The following is a 15,114-nucleotide window of genomic DNA, read 5'->3' as shown; positions in this document are numbered from 1 at the left end:
ATATTATAGCACGACTTCGATTAGCTTGTCATCCTTAAGGATATACCAATCTAATTGAAACCTTGTATAATTTGAATTTCTACCATAAAAAAATAAAATAAAATAAATGTTGTTCGTTTGGACACTTATTGTAAAATTATTTGGTTGAAAGGTTTGCAACAAATGCTAAGACGTCTATAAGGGTTAAAGACTACATACCTATGTTTGGTTGTTTTTCTAAACCTCATGTCTTGATTGAAAGGTTGTTAAATGAAGGTTAATTGATCTTTGTTTAGAGGGAAGGATTGCTACGTGCACAACACGTAGTACTTCATGCCCATTATCCTATATAACTTAAATCGTGATTGAGCTTTATCAAAAAGGTGAAAGAAAGATAAGTTAATTAGGACAAAAGCATGCACAACGTCATTCCTTTCCTTCTTTAGGATCATCATTCTCTCCTTTTTTAAGTATGCACTGAACTGAACAAACTCAGCTACTACTAGCTATTAGATATATGACACTTGCATCAATCCATCTTAAAATTTTTTTTCCAATTATCACATTGAGTCTTCAATGTCCTTCAATGTAATTCTTAGCCCGTTCCACTAAATTGATTTTATGCATACAAAATGATGGATTGGTTTCTTTGATATCAACTATAGTCAAGCCGATAACTTTATTTTGATTTGCAAAAACCTACATTAAAGTTATTTCATGCTCTTCCGACAACTGAGTTGAGATGATAATGACCAATGTCTTATTATCTCCAAGAAAAATATACTTCATGAGTGGCAAGCTCCATCAGCTCTAATTCAAGAGCTTCAATCACATACGGTTTTTTGTCTTCAAATGATATAAATGGATTAGTTGAGGTACAAATGTGACTGCAACTAATTATAAACCAAAGTCGTTGATTATAATGCCTTAAGCACATTGAATGTAACACGTTAATCATTCTCTCTCATAGTGAGTTCTCCGTTTTGGACACCAATCAAAATTCTATCTTTAGCAAGAAAAAGTTTTTCTAATATGCTAGAAAATTCTCGATCCGTTTTATCATCTAGGATAATGAAGTCAACTGGGAATATAAATTTATTCACCTTGACAAGGACATCTTTCGATGTTTTCGTTGGCGAAATCAACCGACTATAGTGTAACTATTATGGTTTTTCTTCACCGATTCCCAATTTTTTGAAAATTGATAAAGACATAAGATTGATACTTGCCTCTAAGTCGCATAGTGCACGTCCTACTTCACATCCTCCTAGAATGCATACAAAAGTAAAGCAACCAGGATCCCTGCAATATTTGTGATACTTTAATTTCTAGCAAAACATTACAATTTCCTTGCAAGTATTTCTTTTGGAAACTTTGACATAATTAGGCATCTGTTGAAGAGCTTCCACCAATGGAATACTAATGTGAAATTGCTTGAGAAAGTCTAAAAGATTGTTGATCTGATCATCTTGGTTCTTCTTTCTGATTTTCTTAAGAAATAAGTAAGTTGGTCCTAACATTCTGGTACAAATTATTTGTATTCTTTACTGCTATAGGCTTCTTTCCTTCTTCCTGGTGCTTCCTAGTTGTTTTCTTCCTTGCATCACCTATAAAATATCAAAAGAGAATTATTGTATTTCCTTCCACCTCTGTTTGAAAACCATTTTATTTTTTGTTTTTTATTTTTGAAAATTAAGTTTATTTCCTTCCTATTTCTTATTATGATTTACGTCTTTATTAAGTATAATGATTGAACTCTTGGCTAAATTCCAAAATAAAGACAAATTTTTAAAAGTTTTTTCTTTTTAATTTTCTAATTTTGGCTTGGTTTTTTACCGTAGGTTATAAGTAGATAAGATATGAAAAAATTTAAAGGTAAAAGTAATGTTTATAAACTTAAATTTCAAAAACAAACTCAAAAACTATGGCTCCGTTTTGGTAACCATTTTGTTTATTGTTTTTGTTTTTTAAAATTAAGCCTATGGACACTATATCCACATTCAAATTTCTTCATTTTTTATCTACTTTTCACCAATGCTTTAGAAAACCAAGCCAAATTTTAAGGACTAAAAAAGTACTTTTCAAAATTTTGTTTTTTTATTTTTGAAATTTGGCTAAGAATTCAATCATTGTACTTAAAAAAAGATGCAAATCATAGTAAGAAAATGGATAAAATAGGCTTTATTTTTACAAACAAGAACAAAAAACCAAATGATTACTAAACGAGAACCTTAATAATCTGATGAGAAAGTCCTCTTTCCTATTGATTTGAATTCTTGTAAATGTTGGTTGTGCAATCATTTGTTCGATTAAGATCTCAGGTTCATCATACTTCAAGTCACTTCTTAAATGTTCCTATGCTTTGAAACATCTGAAACATCACCGATTTAAGCTCAAATTGATTTGCTTCAATTGTTGGTTCCCTGATTCCTGTATTCATTTTTTCAAAAAAAAAAAGTGTTGGCTACATAACATTTTATCACATGTATTGCTTCAATTAAAGTGTATTTAGAATTTTACAACTTTTTTTTTTTTAGTAAAGATGTAACAGATCAATTAATATGTTTGCTTTCATATTGTTTTGTACTGAAATATTGATATTAGGTTAGCTTAAATTATACTTTGAGTTTTAAAAAAAAAAATAAATCACTTTTAGTGACGTTTTATATGATGCTAGAAATAGAAATACATCAACTAGCAAAAGTTCAATTCCCATTGGATATTGAGTGACGCCACCAATGCCAGTAAAGAATTACAATTGGTTGTTCTCAACGACATTCGCCGTTGAATATAAGTTTTAGAGATGCATAAATGTGCCAGTGAATTTCAGTGGCACGCTTACGTTGCTGAAAACGAAATTTTAGTGACGTTGCGTTATTGTGTCACTAAAAGCTAAGAAGACGTAGAATTAGAAACGTTATGAGCGATGAAATGTTAAAGTCGCTAACACCTTCAATGACGTTATTTAGCTTTTACTATTGTTTTAATGTGTCATTGAAAGGACAATTTCTTGTAATAGTATACTATCCCACCCTTCTGCTATAAAGATAGGATTCTTCTAAGGAGCTGATGGTTTTCCTTGTACGACATTTTCTTTTGCAGTTCTTGCATGTTATTTCTGCACTACTAGAGGATCAACTCTTTGTTGATTCATCATGTCTTGTCCTACAACATTACCAATAGAATTAAGTTGTTCATTCAACACACATTGCTCTCCTTTCTTCCTCCTGTGCTCCTTAGGTCGCTTGTAGAAGGTTTTCTCTGTTGTTGTTCAGGCCTTGTCCTCATCCACCAAACGTAAAACTCCAAGACGATGCAACTCCAAGCTTATTCCTAAAAACTAAGAATTGTTGATGCAAAACAGATTGTAATCTTCATAGCAAAACTGAAAAATTATTAAATAAATATCGTTCTCAAGAACAACAAAAACTTGATGGACATTGAAACAAAGAGTCCCGAGGTAGAAGTATATGTTGCTGACAAGTAATATAAAATGGATAGAGTCCGAGTATCAAATCCCAAGGGAATGAAGTAAAATAATTCAATTTTACAAATAAAGGTCTCCTCAAAATTCGTAGCCAAAGGTAAGAAAGAAAAATGATCGAATTTGGTTGTGTGCTTTGAAGTAATAAAGAGAAAAGTAAAGTGCTGCAAATAAAATATAACAGTATGGGAAAGAAATACTTTTAAAAGATAATAAGAGAAAAGTTGGATTTAAACCATTTTACCTGTAAGGGAAATTGCACACATCTTATGCCTACAATTACTTTGCTCAATTAGACCCAGACATAATTTGGCATACAACTCATATGCACCCGCATCTTTCTTTTTCAAGTAAGAGAGGTTAATTCGTGTGCAACCAAATTACGTTTGGAATCTACCCTAACCAACAATTAGCAACATAAATCAATTTCAACACATTTAGCTCTCTTGAAGATACCTTTAGGAGACTAAGCAATTAAACACATATTTCTATAAATAATTTAAAATTTAGATAAATGAACATACAATTCTAATAGCTTTGTAGGCCAAGCTCAGTAGCATGAACTTGTTACATCTAGCAGAGGGGCAAATTAAAATTCAAACGATTCTAATGGCTCTGTAGACATTAACACATTTTCATCAGGGCGACTAATGAGATTAGGAAAAGAGAACTCATTTTAATTAATTAATTAACAAGTTTTTTTTATTCTAGTAAAATAATAAAGAATAATAAATAAAGTAATAAAGAATAATAATAAGGAATGGAACCTTGATTCTATATCAACTTTTTCTGTATCATAGGAATCGAAATAGTAAATCTTCTTATGATTCTTGTTGTTTCGATTTTATTTGTTTCAAAAACATTGTATTTTCAAATCAAATAAATAATTTTATCTACGATTCATTGGAACAATAAAATTATATGTTCAGGCGTTTCTCCTATAGTACGTCTATGACAACTGTATATTATAACTCTTGATATTATACTCAAAATGGTATGTTAACGTAGATGATGAAGTTAGTTTAATAATAAACAATAAAATAAATGAAAGCAAATGACTACCAAGTGTTGAGCAAAGTAAAGAGATGCAAGTGGAGCTTTTATTTCTTCTCTAGAATATTCACATATTTGAATCACAAGAAAAATAATTAACTCATAATAGAAGATGAATAACACAAGGTTGAAATATTCAAAGATCAAAGAACTCATATTAATTGAAACTTGAACAAATACAAAACTTGTTTGAAGATAAATAAAGCTGTATACGAGTAAAGAACATAAATAGACTACTAATCGAAGAAAAATACAATGAAGGAATGGAAATAACAAAAGCAACAACTCGCTAAAGTTTGCTCTTTAATCTAACTAGATATAATTTTTCGAGGTGAATAAAACCTTTACACTTATTCCTTAAAATCAAAAGCCGAACAAAAAATGTGTAAAACTAAAGAAAGGATTGAGTAGTAATTCTCCAAAGGATCTCGAACTAAAGATGAAGAGAGGATCAGTCCTACAACTAGGGAATGATGCAGAACATACGAACAATGGCTAGGCATCAATGACTCAGTGCTTTCGTGCGTTAGAACTACGGAAACGCACTCGCTAACCTTAAAACATAGAGGCAGGAGAGGTAAGATGGAGAGGGCATTGATTCGAGAAGGAATGCAGTAGCCCTTTCATTTTCTTTAATCGAATTGGTAAGTCGGGTCAAGCAATTTTTCTATTAGCGGTGATAGCCATTCGCACGGTCTCCCGACCTCTTTTCCAAATGAACTGAATAAAGATTTATGGATTGTTACTTGGATTTACAATTATTCATTACAGACAAACACAAAATACGAAAAAATGAGGTGAAAAGAAATACATAATATGTTACATATGTAACTTGTTTACATATGTAACTTTATTCTTTATTAATCAGATTCGGGCAGATATTCAAATTGATATCTTCCATTATGGATTAACTCCTATCTACCACCCCAATTATATAGAGTAGATGCATCATAAATCAAAAAATGATCTAAGGGGGACTGGACTAGTTTCGGAGGTGCTAGACTATCTTGTATAAGGCCAAAGTCAAACAGATCTAGATTAAGATCCACTCTGGTTTGTCCCGAACTTCTCCTTGACCCATCCTCTTTGATTCAGATTGTGGGGCATTCAATGCAAACAAAAAACCCAATCAAAACGTGAGGTGCTTTGGAAAGATTATAGTGAAACAAATGGAAATCTACAATTACTTGAGAACTAGATTTCAAACACATAGTGAGACCACATAAAGAGCTCTTCCTCATTCAGTCGAGTGTTTGGATGCTGTTCATATTCCTGCGCTGTTAAGAGAAAAATTGTCCCCAAGGGCCACCGCTTGTTTCTTTCTTGGATATGCTCAGTGCACCTACGGCAGGATCCGTCATCTTGGTAGGAATTCTTTTAAAATTGGGACTTCTATCCTATCGTCGAGCTTGTACCTCCAAACTTCTGTCACTTCGCTAACAAAGACGCCTAACATGAGCTACAACTTACCATTAGCTGTGGAATAGGGTAACCGTACTTAACGTGGGAATAAAGTTCATCTCTTCAGACTCTTCGACTTACAGCTCTTCATCGGAACTCACTGCCCAAAATTGGATTAGTTCGATCTAAAACTTGAGATAATGGTGTTAATCCGAAAAAGATTCAAATGTGGTTGTTAATGGAGTTGAAGTTACCAAATTCTGAGGAGTCGGTATCAATTTATGTCTAATTGCTCACATATAGTTCCTCTAACCATATTTTCTAAACGAATATCTCAATTTCAATTCAAACATGGGTTTGATTCACACTCCATGTTTTGAGAAATATTTACCATCCGAAAAGAGGAAAAAACGGAGTCTTTGTCTAAAGAAATGCCTTGAGAAAGGGCAGATGTATAGAACCTTTCAACGAGATAGTGCTTTTTCAACTCTCTCAAAATGGAATCTATTCCAAACATATATGTCATGGTTCCTTACTTCGACAGGGTACAAATATCTAAATTTTCTATTTTTAAATACTTTTTCAGACCTATTACCGATACTAAGTAGCAACCAAAAATTTGTATCCATTTTTCATGGATTAACGAAAATGTGCAAAAGCTCTATTTGCCTCTGCCATTCTATGAGTCTCTTCCTTTTTACGTATGGCATCGCCACTCCCTTTGGCAGCATCCACTAATTCGGAACTTAATTTGAAAGCCGTATTTCGACCTGGACGTTTTCGGGATGCCCCTAATAACCAACGAATGGCAAGTGCTTTTCCTTGAGTGGATCCTATTTCAATGGGAACTTGATGAGTTGATCCACCTACACGTTTGCCTTTACTGCTATTCAGGAGTTACTCCACGTATTGCTTGACGTAAAATAGATAGTGGATTTGTTTCTGTCTTTTTTTTTAATCTTTTTCATGGCTCGATAGATAATTTGATAAGCCAATGATTTTTTTCCATGTTTCAGAATACAGTTAACCAACATGTTAACTAATCGATTACGATAAATTGGATCGGATTTTGCAATTTTTTCTTTTGTAGTACCTCGACGTGACATGAGCGTGAAAGGGGTGTTTTGATGTCTAGTTTCTTTTTTAAAGCATTATTTTCGATTTCCATGATGGTTTATTTGCTGAAATTAGGTATCTATTAATCATGCATTCACGTAGTCGTAATCATGCTTAGAAAATTGGGGCAGTTGAATCTTATAGCTTGAGCTATTTCTCCTTAAGCTCCGAGGATGAATGGAGGTGGGCCGTTTGCTATTGCTAGTTAGGCTGCTCGCCTTTATACGGCTTGGCTTCGCTATCGCTCATGACTTGTATTGTGGTCGGCCTAAAAAGTCGTATTCCTACCATAAAATAATGCCGATTGAATTGATTTTCACTGTCCAAAGAAAGACACTTGCAGCTTAAAAGAAGGTAGCATTTATAGAGAGATCAAGATTCAGGCGGCGGAAGCTTTCCACTCGAAGAGAGGGCGTCGTCAATCTTGTACCTGAGAACAATACATTTTTGTTACCGCGAGATATATTGGCAGCTGCAGATCATTTGATTGGACTGAAATTTGGAATGGGTACACTTGACGATATGAATCATTTGAAAAATAAACGGATTCATTCTATCGCACGAAAACAATTCCTCCCCACTAAAAAGAGCGATTGAGAGTAGATTTCTGGTTCGATAGTGTCAAGAAGGTAGAGTGAAAGATTCGCCAGGTGTGAAATCCCATTGTATTCGAGGAGTCAAGGATTTGCTAGGAATTCCGGATCAGAGTGGTTGTTCTATTAGATAGTGGATCTCATAAGGTGGATATGGAAATGAAATGGATCGAGGTATTATGAATCGTCCTCAAAACTATATGGGATACTTTCTATGAGAGCAGACTTCCCTAATCTAATAAGGATAGAAGCCTTGACGCAGCTCCTCTTTTTAAAGAAATAGCTTGAGTGAAAATCTGACCTGACGCAACGGCAGGAGTCTTTGATGTTGAGAGAGTCCCCCATAGTGCTTTTCGATCTTAGGGTTGGTTCTGTCTGTATGCAAGAATGAGATCAGAATGGATCTTCCGCGGGAACCGTATGTCCGAACAGGCCTGGAAAAAGAGGTACGATCTCACTGCTGCTAGCACAGAGTTAGCTGATGCTTATTCCCCAGATACCGTCATTGTTTCTTCTCCGGGAAAAGAAGTTCACAACCCGTAGGCCTTCTACCTCCACGCGGCATTGCTCCGTCAGGCTTTCGCCCATTGCGGAAAATTCCCCACTGCTGCCTCCCGTAGGAGTTTGGGCCGTGTCTCAGTCCCAATGTGGCTGATCATCCTCTAGGACCAGCTACTGATCATCGCCTTGGTAAGCTATTGCCTCACCAACTAGCTAATCAGACGCGAGCCCCTCCTCGGGCGGATTCCTCCTTTTACTCCTCAGCGTACGGGGTATTAGCAGTCGTTTCCAACTGTTGTTCCCCTCCCAAGGGCAGGTTCATATAGATATCATCATCTACATCCAAAAATCCGTATGCTTTGGAAGAAGATTGTACAGTTTGGGAAAGGGTTTTGATTGATCAAAAAGAAGAATCTATTTCAACCGATATGCCCTTAGGCACGACCATACATAACATAGAAATAACACTTGGGAATGGGGGACAATTAGCTAGAGCAGCAGGTGCTGTAGCGAAACTGATTGCAAAAGAGGGGAAATCGGCCACATTAAAATTACCTTCTGGGGAGGTCCGTTTGATATCCAAAAATTGCTCAGCAACAGTCGGACAAGTGGGAAATGCTAGGGTAAACCAGAAAAGTTTGGGTAGAGCCGGATATAAATGCTGGCTAGGTAAGCATCCTGTAGTAAGAGGAGTAGTTATGAACCCTCTAGACCATCCCCATGGGGGTGGTGAAGGGAAGGCTCCAATTGGTAGAAAAAACCTGTAACCCCTTCGGGTTATCCTGTCGATCTATTCAATGCTGGAATCAGACCTGCTATTAATGTGGGTATTTCCGTCTCCACAGTAGGATCTGCAGCTCAAATTAAAGCCATGAAACAAGTAGCCGGCAAATCAAAATTGGAATTGGCTCAATTTGCCGAATTAGTAGCCTTTGCGCAATTCACTTCTGATCTCGATAAAGCTACCCAGAATCAATTGGCAAAAGGTCAACGATTACGTGAGTTGCTCAAATAATCCCAATCAGCCCCTCTCACGGTATAAGAACAGATAATGACTATTTATACCGGAACTAATGGTTATCTTGATTCATTAGAAATTGGACAATCTCGTTGAGTTACGTACTTACGTAAAAACGAATAAACCTCAGTTTCAAGAAATAATATCTTCCACGAAGACATTCACCAATGAAGCGGAAGCCCTTTTGAAAAAAGCTATTCAGGAATAGCTGGAGGCAGCGGGGATTCGACTTCCCCTGAGGGTAGGGTACTACGAAAGGAAGTTGAACATGGATTATCAATAAGCTTGGAATTGATTCTTCCCAGGTCGATGCCCGAGCGGTTAATGGGGACGGACTGTAAATTCGTTGTTAATATGTCTACGCTAGTTCAAATCCAGCTCGGCCCAATAATTCGCGTATCCACCATAAAATGATATGACCTATTTGTCCTTCTACAGAAATGCTTGAGTTGATATGAAAGAATAAAAAAAAAATCTTTTTTTTTTATTGATGCCGATCAAAAGCTCCTGTTGTTGAGGAATGGCGGGACTAATTGACCCAATACCAAAAGAATGGAGCCTTACAATTACAAGTAATAAGGCGATTTTCTTCACTTTCTGACTCCGGTTCCTTGGGGATGGATCCATAATAATTCACCTATCCTAATAACAAAAAAACCAGATTTGAATGATCCTGTATTAAGAGCTAAATTGGCTAAGGGGATGGGTCATAATTATTACGGAGAACCCGCATGGCCCAATGATCTTTTATATATTTTTCCAGTAGTAATTCTAGGTACTATTGCATGTAACGTGGGCTTAGCGGTTCTAGAACCATCAATGATTGGTGAACTCGCAGATCCATTTGCAACTCCTTTGGAAATATTGCCGGAATGGTATTTCTTTCCCGTATTTCAAATACTTCGTACAGTGCCAAATAAGTTATTGGGTGTTCTTTTAATGGTTTCCGTACCGGCGGGATTATTAACTGTACCGTTTTTGGAGAATGTCAATAAATTCCAAAATCCATTTCGTCGTCCAGTAGCGACAACCGTCTTTTTGATTGGTACCGCAGTAGCCCTTTGGTTGGGTATTGGAGCAACATTACCGATTGATAAATCCCTAACTTTAGGTCTTTTTTAAATTGATTCAATTGTGAAATAAATAAAATATCACTAAAATATCACGACGTGTGTATCTAGGGAATAGTTGCTTCAAAATGAATTACCCCAAGATACACAATTTCTTCAGTTAGACCTAAAATAGACGCAAAAAGAACTGATAGTGCTTCCATTCTATCTATTGAAAACAAGAGCATAGAAGTAGCCCTCGAAGGGAGAGGGAGACAATTGTGAGCTCAAGAGGGAGACAATTGTTAACTCAAGAAGGAGACAATTGTGAGATTCTAAAAATCATGAAAACATTACCTTCACAAAATTATGAATGTGAGACAATTAAAAATCTCTCATCCAAAATTCATAAATTTAATTATTATCACTTATAACTCTAAAATGCAAGTTTATGTGTCTTGAAGATACTTTAATGAACTTAACTTTACCACTTAGAATATCATTACAAAAAGAAAGTTCAACTAATTGATTACTAGTTTAGAATCTCCCTTGAACAACTAGAAGTACACAATTGACTAACATAGTACTACCATTGGTACAACAAGAATGTACTTCCACTACTTAACAAACTAATCTAGAAATGTTTTTAAGCCGACAGTGACTACAATACATTTAAAATGCCTCAAAACTTATAGCTGCGTTTTTGGCGATACACAATCCAGTAGAAGAAACCATCATCCCGCCAACTTTGAAATCTGAGTTTGTTCTTCAACCAGAATCATTTACAGTCCAATTTTCAAATCAAGTCCATCAAGTGTACGAGATCTAAGCAAAGGAAATTGCATCAAAGATTAACAAGACCATACGATAAGTTACAAACAAGTTATTCGTAGTACTTCACAACCTTTCCTTATTGAGAACTCTCAAAACTGAGTCTACTTTATTCATGACCAAAGATTAAAATATTGATATCGATGAAGATCTCGATTTTATGAATGTATGAATGGATAATGTCATATTGAAAATCATATTTATATCAATGGATAGTTTTATGAATCAAAAAATACTTATGTAAATTATTTTGATTAATTCTTTTCATAAATTATAAATCCTATGTGACTAATCTTTTTGGTCCCTAAAGTTTGAAATTTGTATCAAATTGATCCTAGGTTTTAAAAATCAATCAAATCCCTAACATTTAAAACATGCTCTATTTTAGTCCTCTACTAATAGAATCCGTTAAACGGAGGTGCTAACATGGAAATTTTTTAAAATAATGTTTATACTTATAACATAATAACTCTCTCTCTCTTCTCCTTCATCCCCTCCCCTCCTCCCCCTCCCTCCTTCGACTCTCCTTTCCACAAAGTTGTTGCCGTCCCCAGCGACAACCACCACCACGAATCCATTAACCCTTCCCTCAAATCTGAAAGAAAAAGAAAAAGAAAAAAAAAAAAAGAGAGAGAAACCACCCAGCCCTCCTTTCTTCCTATTTCCCTTCTTCATTCCTCCCTTCATTTTCTATCGACGAACCTCCTTCCACTTCTCCAGCAACTACCATCAGCAGCACAAGTTGACTCAATGACAGACCCACAAGACTCAAACCACATCAACACATTGAAATGATGGAAACCCATTTGTAAAAAAGAAATAAAAGAATTGGAAATGGGACAAATCTGAAATAACAATAATAGAAATAAGAACCAAAAAAGAAAGGAGAGGATGGGAAAGGGGAATCCGACGGGAGGAACGGTTAGGAGGTTTTTTAAAAATATATATATATTAGTATATTACTATTATTAGCCATGCCAGCATGAAGATAACTGGAGTTAACATAACTGTTAATGAAGGGACTAAAATCAAACATTTCATAAATATTGGGGACTTGATTGTTCTATATTGAAACTTAAGGATCAATTTGAAACAAATTTCAGATTTCGGGACCAAAAGTTTAAGTTTCCCTTTTGTTATATATATTTTCTTGATATTTATAGATAGATTAGAAATACAGATTGACTATTACTATAAATGTTGAACTCTTCCATTTACAAATATATTGACATCTCGCTAGATGTTTTACTTTTTTTTTATAAACAATTCCCAGCTGATGCTTCTACTATCTTAATAATAAAGATGTTCCCTCACGGTCCCAGATCAATATTGCTTCAACATTCATGGTGGGAGAGCTTAATACAAAAAGACTAAGGATAGCAAAACTTACATCAATTAACTGGGACTTAGATTGGAAGGGAATAGCCCCGAAGATATGCCGAGTCCACACCTGATTCTCTTCCCAATGCCACCCTTCCTGTCCTTGCCACCTACAGATAAAGAAAAGAGGAATTCAGCACTTGAAATTATGTGTTAAGAAAACATTTGAGCATAGCTTAGTTGATAAAGGCGTCAATTAGCATTCAACCGCCGATGGTTTGATTCCTCACCTTTACAATTGTTGCACTCGAACAAAAATGTTAATAATGCATATAAAATATTAAATATACCACAATTCACAAGATTTTAGGTTATAATAGTTTAAAATATTATAAAGACAACGATCTTTGTGTTCAACCTCTGCCGTGTCTCCAAATTGTAACACCCCACAATTTTAAGGGAAGACTAATTCTATTCTTTTGGAGATCAATTTAGATTTTATTGGGTTAAATGAAACTGTTGCCTGAAATCAAATCTATCATATTAGATTCAAATGTGTCAAATTAAGATACCATTTGATAACCATTTAGTATTTAGTTTTTTATGTTTGAATTTTTTGTTGGTTTTCTTACCACTGCTTTGTCATGGTTTTCAAATTCCTAACTAAACATTTGAATTTTCAATTATATTTCAAAAACAAAAACAAATTTTTTTTCTCTTTATGAAACAATAAGAAAGCTTTTAATTGATTAAATTCCAAAAACAAAAACTACTTTTAGTTTTTAAAACTTGGTTTGGTTTTTGTACACACCCCTAAAAGTGTAGATAAGGAAACAAAGAAATCATCAAGTGGAAGTAATATTTATAATCTTAATTTTCAAAACATAAAATCAAAAACCTTATAGTTACCAAATGGAACCCAAATATTTTAATTTCTAAATGAGAGAATTTTAATTACATCTAAAAGTCATTATTTTAGAAAATTTACTTCCTCGTTGGATTTATGTGACATCTCGAGTCTTCAAGATTAATTGTAGACTATCAGTCGGAGATAACCCTTTCGAACGAGGGACAAATTACTTATGAACTTTAATAATAAGCATATCATAGTCAAATATCCGACTTTTACAAAATACCTCAACAGGAATTCTATCTCCAACTGCTAGTCTATAAGTGACCAAATCAAGAATACAAACCTCGCATATCCCGAATGGCTCCAGTAACCGCTGCAATGCAACCATCTTGTTTAAATCACCGGTGAGCTGGAGTAAATATGAAAAATTGTAGAATAAAAATAGCCAGACAAAAGAATAGATAAAAGAGGGGAAAAAAAGGAAAAAGAACCATATAAAACTATCGAAACAATCTACAATTTTTACTCTTGGTACTTGTACTTGAGATGTTACGTTTTGGCATAACATTGACGTCAACCGCACTAGTGCACTTTCAATTCAAGGGAAAGAACACTCCAATGCATCTTTTTTTCCCCTTTTACAGACATGATCTATAGGGAATAAGAATCCCCTTAACTCGCAAATTTTCGTATGTAGCACAAACATCATTACAGAGAACTCTTTACTCCTCTACTTTTGCTAGAATAATTAACTTGTAGAAATGGATACAGAAGAAAAAAAAAATCCATCCCATGCTCAAAGCTCAAAGACGTCTTACATCAGCATTGGTGATTAAACTGAACTTTAACCCCAAAATGAGCTAGAAATTGTAGTATTTCTTCAATCAGTGAATTAGTTTAGAGGAAAAGATTCCCACTTGCTGCTCTGCTGGCATTAATAGATTTAATAACACGTACACAACTGTGCAAAAAATATATATGCACACATATATATACGTACAGATTCCACTAGTCTTAAACACACAGATATCATATATATGCATTCATGCACAATTCTCTATGCAACATCAAGGAAAGGAGATAACCTGAAGAGTAATTGTATGACCAGACACATCAACAGCTTTTGCACGGAAGATGTCAGCAATATCAAGGACATCCCTTCTGGCAGCAGCATTTGCTGCAATTTTTATCAACATTAATTCTCTCTCAGCAAATGGCAAGTGAGTTAGATCCCGCACCTGCCGAAACCATCCCTACCTTTTTAATCAACCATGAACTTGTACAAGTCGAAACGTTATAACTGTAAGCTATGCACTTTAAAGATTATCAAAATCATTCATGGAATTTTTTCAAATAATATCAATTCTTTTCTCAACATAAAAGAGATGAAAACTTATTGAGGGGAGAGGTTTTCCATTTCAAAAAGTGGCAGATTGACTTTGGTCAATTCAGTGCTCACCGTTTTGTATTTCCTTTCCATTTATAGAATTCCTTCCAAAGTTTGCTCTTCCATTGACAAAATCATACGAAACTTTCTTTGGGAAGGGGAAACAAGGATAGAGGCAAGCCACTTCGGTCACTGCCCCTCAGATCAATGGAGTGTTGGGAGGGGAAGATTTCAGAAGAAATTCTGCTTTGCTCTCAAAATGGTTATCAAGATTTGCTCAGAATGATTCAGCCTTGTGGTAAAGGGTTATAGAAAAAAAAACCAAAGTGCACAAAAGTACAACAATTGGCTTCCAATTTTTTTTTTTTTTTTAACAAGGAAACAAGGCTTTTCATTGATGGAATGAAAAGAGTTTAATGCTCAAAATACAAAGAAACAAAATAAGCAAAATAACAAAAATACAACCAGAAGAAGCCCTTAACTAGACAAAGCTGAAAAAGTAAAGCACCTACATTCCATAATGGAACAA

At 34.8% G+C, this 15,114-nt stretch overlaps 1 protein-coding gene across 2 annotated transcripts in view; it reads right to left on the bottom strand.

Annotated features, from left to right (window-relative positions):
* Positions 1 to 10,646: 10,646 nt before the first annotated feature.
* LOC120071714 (acetolactate synthase small subunit 2, chloroplastic-like) overlaps positions 10,647 to 15,114 on the bottom strand; it is a 38,079-nt gene continuing 33,611 nt past the window's right edge. For both annotated transcript variants that reach the window (XM_039024095.1, XM_039024094.1), the window contains 4 exons: positions 14,284 to 14,436; positions 13,542 to 13,607; positions 12,416 to 12,515; positions 10,647 to 11,019 (listed from right to left, as the gene is read on the bottom strand). In XM_039024095.1, coding sequence (XP_038880023.1) covers positions 12,432 to 12,515; positions 13,542 to 13,607; positions 14,284 to 14,436 — 303 coding nt within the window. In that variant the 3' untranslated portion in view covers positions 10,647 to 11,019; positions 12,416 to 12,431. The remainder of the gene's footprint in view (positions 11,020 to 12,415; positions 12,516 to 13,541; positions 13,608 to 14,283; positions 14,437 to 15,114) is intronic.

This window comes from Benincasa hispida, chromosome 2, assembly GCF_009727055.1.
Source record: "Benincasa hispida cultivar B227 chromosome 2, ASM972705v1, whole genome shotgun sequence".
Classification (NCBI taxonomy): Eukaryota; Viridiplantae; Streptophyta; class Magnoliopsida; order Cucurbitales; family Cucurbitaceae; genus Benincasa; species Benincasa hispida.
This window is presented reverse-complemented; position numbering and strand designations above follow the sequence as displayed.